This window comes from Bombyx mandarina, chromosome 23 (assembly GCF_030267445.1).
Source record: "Bombyx mandarina strain Sakado chromosome 23, ASM3026744v2".
NCBI classification, from domain to species: Eukaryota; Metazoa; Arthropoda; class Insecta; order Lepidoptera; family Bombycidae; genus Bombyx; species Bombyx mandarina.
This window is the reverse complement of record NC_143229.1, coordinates 186,181-193,826: the sequence shown is the minus strand read 5'-3', so window position 1 is coordinate 193,826 and position 7,646 is coordinate 186,181. Positions and strand designations below refer to the sequence as shown.

General features: G+C 38.7%; 1 protein-coding gene across 1 annotated transcript; it reads left to right on the top strand.

Annotated features, from left to right (window-relative positions):
- The first annotated feature begins 496 nt into the window (after window positions 1–496).
- On the top strand, window positions 497–6,774 carry LOC114243759 (solute carrier family 22 member 6). Its single transcript, XM_028175361.2, has 7 exons — window positions 497–756; window positions 1,914–2,142; window positions 2,484–2,739; window positions 2,973–3,298; window positions 4,606–4,906; window positions 5,982–6,163; window positions 6,301–6,774. The coding sequence occupies exons 1-7, from the start codon at window positions 575–577 to the stop codon at window positions 6,463–6,465; spliced, it is 1,641 nt and encodes a 546-aa protein (XP_028031162.2). The 5' UTR covers window positions 497–574; the 3' UTR covers window positions 6,466–6,774.
- The last annotated feature ends 872 nt before the right edge of the window (window positions 6,775–7,646 follow it).

Below are 7,646 nucleotides of genomic sequence, written 5' to 3'. Positions count from 1 at the left end.
TCTGCGGACCATCAAGACCTACCAGCTACCTAGGCACGGAAACCTCATGCATGAGGTTCAGTTGTTGGATCGGAAAAAAGAAGAAAGTGTCTAACGGTTAAGATATACGCGATGCCCTCATCTATCCGAAATGACTCCTAGAAAAATAATTTACGACTTCTACTAATTTGATTAGCTACAAACAAGTGACAAATTTTTTTTTGAAATTGCGAGTACTTAAAATAATTGTAGTTTGTAGACGATTACATTATTTCCTTATTCAATATCTGGATACCTATAAGTAAATATTAATCAGCCTTCAATCACTAATCCGTCATTCTCAAAAGGAATGCACAAATTCTAATTTGAACTTAAGAAGATTAACTTATTATACCAACGCTCAATCAAAGAGACATTATCTTCAAGGAACCTATTAATGCTTAGCGAGCTATCTATCAGCAACGTCATCAGCTCCGGTGGCCAGAGCCGATGGGTCAGTACAATTAAATGCGTGGTTTCGGACGCAAGCCTTTTAAAAAAATAAACAAAACTTAAATAATTTACTCAATAAACTTTGTAATAAATATTCGTCAGAATGGGGGAAAGTAGGAAAGGCAGTGTATTTGAGAAGCAAATTGATCTGGACGATGTGCTGGTCAACGAACTGGGTCAGTTCGGAAGGTTCCAGCTCATGACCATTTTCCTCGTGGCTGTGCCGTTGATCATGTCTGCGTTCATGAGCGAGTTTATCTTCTCTGCTGCTGCTATTCCTCACAGGTATCTGATTGGTTTTAACTTTAGTCACTACATGTTAGTCTTCAAGTGATATCCTGATATATGTTGTCCATGTATGTGTGGTTCAAGATATAATTAATAAATGAGAAGAAAGATGGTAAGTATTTCAATATTTGGCAAGGGCATCGAGTATGCCAAGAATGCAGCCAGGTTGCGGGATACCGTAAAGTTCGTCGATAAGTCTCGCTTGAAGGCGCCCCATTACAGCGCCGAGGAATCACCGTGGCCTAGAATTTCCTCCATTCATTTAATACATTTCACTTTTTGGGCCGAGGGCCGTTTCCCCTTACAAGACCCCCGCCGAGAGGGATGTGCGGGGTATGTGCGATTGGTGTGATCTCCTGGACTTTCGCACGAACATCAGGTCTTTGCTCGAGAAAGATCTGGGTGAGGTAGGAGGGGTGACCACTGTTAACAATAAAATCAGACACGTAGCCATTCTGCCGCTGCGATACCTCTGTTTTTCCGGAATACCTTGCCGAACCGGAACCGGACTATCGGGTCAGAGCGTGATACATCATAAACGCTGGTGGTGCGTCGCGCGGCCTCAGCTCCTCCGGTCGTCCCAAGCCGTTGCCCCAGGAGCCTATCTTGTACAGGGCGCAGTTCCTCTTTCAGCGTGATGTCGATTCGGCATACGTCGAAAGCATCGCCTTTCACGAGTGGCTGCGTGGAGTAGGATACAGTGAACTGAGAGACACTGACGACACAAGCTCCAGTACTATGACCCGCTCGATGGAAGATCTTCTGTTTCTGTTTCTCGATTGCTGGAAGCCTGATTATTGTTTATTTCTAGTTTTAATGTTTTGGTATTAATTGTTACTAATTTAAGAGTTGGTAGATATTTATTATTATTGGATTTATTACAGGCATGTAGCAACAGCTCATATTTATCTAATAAATTATTATTGAAACGAGTAATGTTAATCCGATTATTGGAACACCGGAATGATGATAAAAACAATCTGTTGATGGAAAAATTACATCGAAAGTCAAAATATGTATTTTCATTTCACTTTATTAATAAACAGATGAGTTCACGGGCCATTTGACTAGAAGATCTTATTCATAATCACTCACTGAACTACAACAGCTGCTTACTAACATCAATCGTTTTTATTATACTCGTTGCTGTCTAGATGTCAAGTCCCAGAATGCGGAGAGTATAGCCAGCGCTCCTACTTCGAGCCCGAGTGGCTGCCAAATGCCATTCCTCACACCGACTCCGGGTTCGAGAGCTGTGAGCGGTTCGCGCCCGTCGGGGACGCCAATGGAACCTTAGACTACTGCCCGGCGAACATCTTCCACACCAATACTATTCCATGCGAAGGCTTCGTCTATGCCAGGGATAACTCTGTAGTGTACGATGTGAGTCACTTTATTAGCTTCGTTGTAAATAAGTTGCTATAAATCAGTATAATTTTAACTCATTCGAGGCGGGAGTGATTTTCAATTTTCATTTTGTTTTAATTCAGATTTCGTATTTTATGTGATAAATAAGCAATTGATAAATTTACAAAAAAAAAACCTTTCGCTAATTTTAATGACAGCAACTCCAACACACACACGGGCTCGGCATTGTAGATGTTTGCTGGTGGTCACTAGATATCAGATAAGTCGTCATATTAACCTTGTTTGCTTAAAAGATTGCAAACACCTGCCAAATTAATACAATATAATCTTCATACTCAAAGATAAAACGTTTTCAGTTCGACCTTGGTTGCCAAGAATGGCTGCGAGCTCTGGCTGGCACTCTCAACAGCGTCGGGACCTTGTTGGTACTACCCATTACGGGGTACATCTCGGATAGGTTTGGGAGAAGAATTGCTTTGGTCATCAATGTGTTCAATTTGGCTCTCTTTGGTCTGATTAGAGCATTCTCCGTTAACTATCCCATGTATCTCGCCTTCCAAATCTTGCAGACTACCTTGGGAGCTGGAACGTTCAGCTCTGCATATATCTTTGGTAAATATTATTGAATTCAAAGTATTGTGACATAGCCATTTGAGTACATAACTTTAGCCGCGCTAGTGTTTGACATTTGTTATATTAACTGACTCACACTGACTGACTAACACTCATCCTGAATAATTCTAATAAATAATAAAGGTGCAGAACCTATGAAACGTACATATATTACCTACCTAGTAAAATTACCACCATTTGGAAAAATTTTATGAGTCATTTTTGGTTTTCAGCTGCCGAGTTCGTAGGTCCAAAGTATCGCGTAGTGACCAGCGCAACATGTACTTCCATGTTTGCTGTGGGCCAAGTGGTTCTGGGCAGTGTGGCCTGGCTCATACAGCCCTGGCGCTACTTGATCATGGCCCTACACATCCCCTGTTTCCTGATCATTTCATACTACTGGGTCCTATCGGAGAGTGTGAGGTGGCTACTCTCGAAGAGAAAGTTCGATGACGCCCGACAAGTCTTAGAACGAGTTGCGAGAATAAACAAGAAGGAGATTAGTGAAAAGTCTTTGAACGCTCTGCTGAATCCTCCAGAGCCTCTTGTAACTGAATCTGTAAGCATTTATTGATATTATTATTAGTTTAGGATAATTAATAGTACTCCCAAAGACCTCGAATATGTATCCACAGTTGGCGAATGTTGTATTAAACTTTCAGTAGGCCGCTGTTACAATTCAACACCAGAGCTGTTCTACGTCTTGAGCCTCGTGGTTGAGAACTCTATTTTTTCGCAAAAAAAATAAACATACGTTGCAAAAATGTTTTAACTATCTTAAATTACCCAAATTCGTCAAGTAGCTTTGGAAACCTGAGAAGATAGTTAAAAATCATGTTAGAGATCATAAATTTTTTTGTAATAACAATTTATTCGGATGAATTAAAAATAGAAGTATGATTTCTGAACCTCATCAAACCACCAATACTAAGTCTATGTCATTCGCCTGCAATATTATTATAGATAATCGAGTTTCTACCATGAGCACTGGTGGTGAGTCGTGTTGGTAACGTGGTGATCGTATCTAGAAGTAATTGCTTAACTTTTATTTTAATATTTAAAGTCTGGATGTTTAGATCTTTTGTATGGTCGATTTAATAAATTTTTTATTGCCCATTGTAAGCAGATGAACATACGGCCCACCTAAGTGGTTAGCGTCGCCCATGGACTTCAGAAATGCCAGGGGCAGATCCAAGCCGCTGCCTACCGTTTATTTTAATCGTCGATTTAAATACGAATAACTAAGAGATAAAAGAGCGAAAGACTAAAAAAAGCTTTCCTTGCTTGAAGCTTCGAAGCGGTTTGAATGTGGTATAATAAATACCACTGGCCAATCTTATTAGCACAAGCCATTTCCCTGGACCTATTCCACGTCAATAAAGGATTACATATTATTATAGAATATGATTATGTTGTTGTGATATATTATGTTATAGATAACGTAGTGATTGATTTGTGTTAGAAGACTGATAGCTTCTGGTAATTGATCGGAAAATTCATTGTTATCTAAAGTGATTACGACCCTCTCCGATAAATATTCTAAAATATGGATTAGTAGTTCGAGGACTAATAGTGTCTTACTATAGTAGTAGTACTAATAGCAGTAACTTAAATTATGGAACACTATGATTCACTCTATACCACAGGTGTCCAGGTGTCCCTGGAAAAAGAGGTTTTGTCTGCCTATTCACCTATGTGATGAAAGACCTTACCCCAATTCTTAACACCAATCTGCGTGATGCTCTCGATGACGTCAAGAGCAGACATTGATGGATGGAATCACGATTTTCAGTAACGAGGGAGATGACACGAGGAGAAAAAATAATATTAATTATATTTGTAACTAATATTATATTTTCTCAACAGACAGAAGATCAAGGACCTGGTTTGATCAAGTCTATAATAAAATCTCCAGTCCTACTCCGTCGTGTGTGCACCACTCCGATCTGGTGGATCACCACAACCTTCGTGTACTACGGCCTCTCCATCAACTCTACCAGCTTATCGGACACCATGTACTTGAACTACATCCTGACCTGTGGCATCGAGGTGCCCGGCTTCTACACAGCGGTGCTGGTCCTGGACAGGGTCGGCAGAAAGCCGACTCTTTGTGTTGGTTTCATATTCAGTGCTATCTGTAACATCGCTTTTGCGTTTATCCCTGATGGTGAGTCAGTTCACGATTAATCATTTTATCTCTTTTATTGTTTATTCTGGTACACGTGTCATGATCCAAAGCAATTGTCGTCATATCATTGACACTGTTAACAAGACACTAACTTACATTTGAACATCTACATCTAAAAAGTAAATATACATAATTTCAAATTAGCAAATATAGCAAATTAGCACATATAGCATAAAGCTACATAGTTAAAAAAGCTTTTTTTAAGAGGAAGCCACCCTTTATTTATTTATTTTGGGGACTTTGGTCAAAATATAAGGAGAATGTAATAAAATTTTTGTATGGTCATTGGTTTTCGAGTCGTGTGATTGTTTTTAAGTCAATTGCTCTTGAAAATAGTGAAAATTGCGTTGAAAGAGTGACGACGTGGACAGAAGAAGCTAACAAAAGTGTTACATATTATGTACAAAACAATATCAAATTATTGAAAGAATCTTATAATTTAAACTATGTTTGTGCTATTTGTCCTTACCTGTTGCGTTTCACTTTGATCACGTGATTATCCTCTCCATTATCCTGATGAATGGTCGCATCGATACCTTTATCAGATGTTATCAACGGTTCTTAAATATGTTTTCCACGAATTAGAACATTGGTCTGGTTGATTGGTTTGGTGATTTATGTCAATAAATACTGATATTACTGATTTATGAGATAAGAAATTCATGTGGAGTTGGGCGTTCTGATTACACGGCTCATGTCTTTTTTGAAACGGACTTTAGACGTAGATTTCACAATTGTGCAAACAACTTCAGGATCCATGTTAATTAGTCAATAGACTGAGTCGTAAATGGTGCATGAAACACGAGATCGCGTTTGTCGCGTCGGCATGACAGCTATGACTCCTGTCCACGACGGTCTCCGGCTGATGCAGCATACACAGCACACGAATCGCTGAGTGGTGGTACTCAGTCTCAAGAACCAGGGATTTATGCGCAAACGCATGCATACATTTATAAATCTTTATTATATTATTGTTATAAAACGAGTCAGTAATATCATATTGTGGTTCTGAAAAAATTATAGAATATTGAGTTTAGTTTATGATTTCTTTTAGATTACACTGTCGTTCGACTAGTGATTTTCTTGGCTGGAAAATTCGGCATCTCCATGGTGTTCACATCCCTGTACCTGTTCACGTCCGAGCTGTACCCCACGCAGTACAGACACAGCCTGCTCGCATTCTCGTCCATGATCGGGCGCATCGGATCCATCACTGCGCCACTCACTCCTGTCTTGGTAGGTTTTCAAGAAGAAAGTTTACATATATTCAATTTAATTTAATAATCTAAGACTACGTGATCACTTTACTAGCTGATTTGAAAGTTTCATACACTTTTATTAATTGCTTTAAAATTTAACTTTTCCATGTACAGATGCAGTATTGGGCCGGTATTCCCTCCATGATGTTTGGAGCCATGGGATTCCTGTCTGGTATCCTTGTCCTCACGCAGCCAGAGACTCTAGGTACTAAGATGCCTGACACCTTAGCGGAAGCAGAAGCCCTAGGCAGATCAGAGTCCCAAGCTCAAAAAGAATAGATCTTGGCACGACAAGCCTTTAATTAAGTTATTTTAAGTTTGTAATCTTTCAGTAATATTAAGTTAGCGAGCCATTAAATATTTATTATATAAATGTATAATTATGAAGACCGAACCGACTTAAGCTCCGATTGAAACTAGCTGACTGAGACTAAATGAATTTTATAAGAATTCTTTTTTTTCTAAGAAACAAAGTTCAAAAACATTGAATAAGTCGCTTTTCCTTGAAAGCTTGCCCCACTGTATAGCAGCCGCCTAGCTCAGAGGCACCATACTAAACTTTGTATAAATGTTTTAGTTTAAATTATAAATAGTCTAATTAATATAGATTTTATGAATGATATAGATTGTTTTATTTCTTTTCTTTAAAAATAACGTTAGTTGTAAATTAAATATCGTTGTTGTGTTATAATAAATAGTTTTTAAAATATACAACAAGTCTTGCCAGACATATTGTTCCACATAAAATATGTTATTGCATAATATATATATATATTTTATTGCCTAGTTTTGTGGACGAACTCACAGCTGGTGTTAAGTGGTTACTGGAACCCAAAGACATCTACAACGTAAATGCGCCACACACCTTGAGATATAAGTTCTAAGGTGTCAGTATAGTTACAACGGCTGCCCTATCCTTCAAACCGAAATGCATTACTGCTTCACGGCAGAAATAGGCGAGGCGGTGGTACCTAGACACAGCATTGAAGAGAATTAAGATTATTTTGACGGAGTTTCTTGTTCTTTCTTTCTTTTTTTTTTTTTCGTACGCACATAGCTTATGTTGCAAGCCAGATATGTATTATATCTTTTTATCTTGTGATGTGTATTGTGTGCCTTACAAAATTAAATAAATAAATATAAAACGGCAATATAGTATTATGTAAGCTGACTCCAATGTTAAATGTTTTGAAGTTGTCGTGGTCTAAAGGATAAGACGTCCGGTGCATTCGTATCTAGCGATGCATCGGTGTTCGAATCCCGCAGGCGGGTACCAATTTTTCTAATGAAATACGTACTTAACAATTGTTCACGATTGACTTCCACGGTGAAGGAATAACATCGTGTAATAAAAATCAAACCCGCAAAATTATAATTTGCGTAATTACTGGTAGGACGTCTTGTGAGACCGCGCGGATATCTACCACCGCCCTGCCTATTTTTGCCGTGAAGCAGTAATG

Excerpts from the sequence above, each read along its gene's own strand:
- LOC114243759 (XM_028175361.2), top strand. The coding sequence starts at position 575 with ATGGGGGAAAGTAGGAAAGGCAGTGTATTTGAGAAGCAAATTGATCTG. Across the intron at positions 3,299-4,605 it reads AGCCTCTTGTAACTGAATCT|ACAGAAGATCAAGGACCTGG; the intron begins GTAAGCATTTAT and ends TTTTCTCAACAG. Across the intron at positions 6,164-6,300 it reads CGCCACTCACTCCTGTCTTG|ATGCAGTATTGGGCCGGTAT; the intron begins GTAGGTTTTCAA and ends TTCCATGTACAG.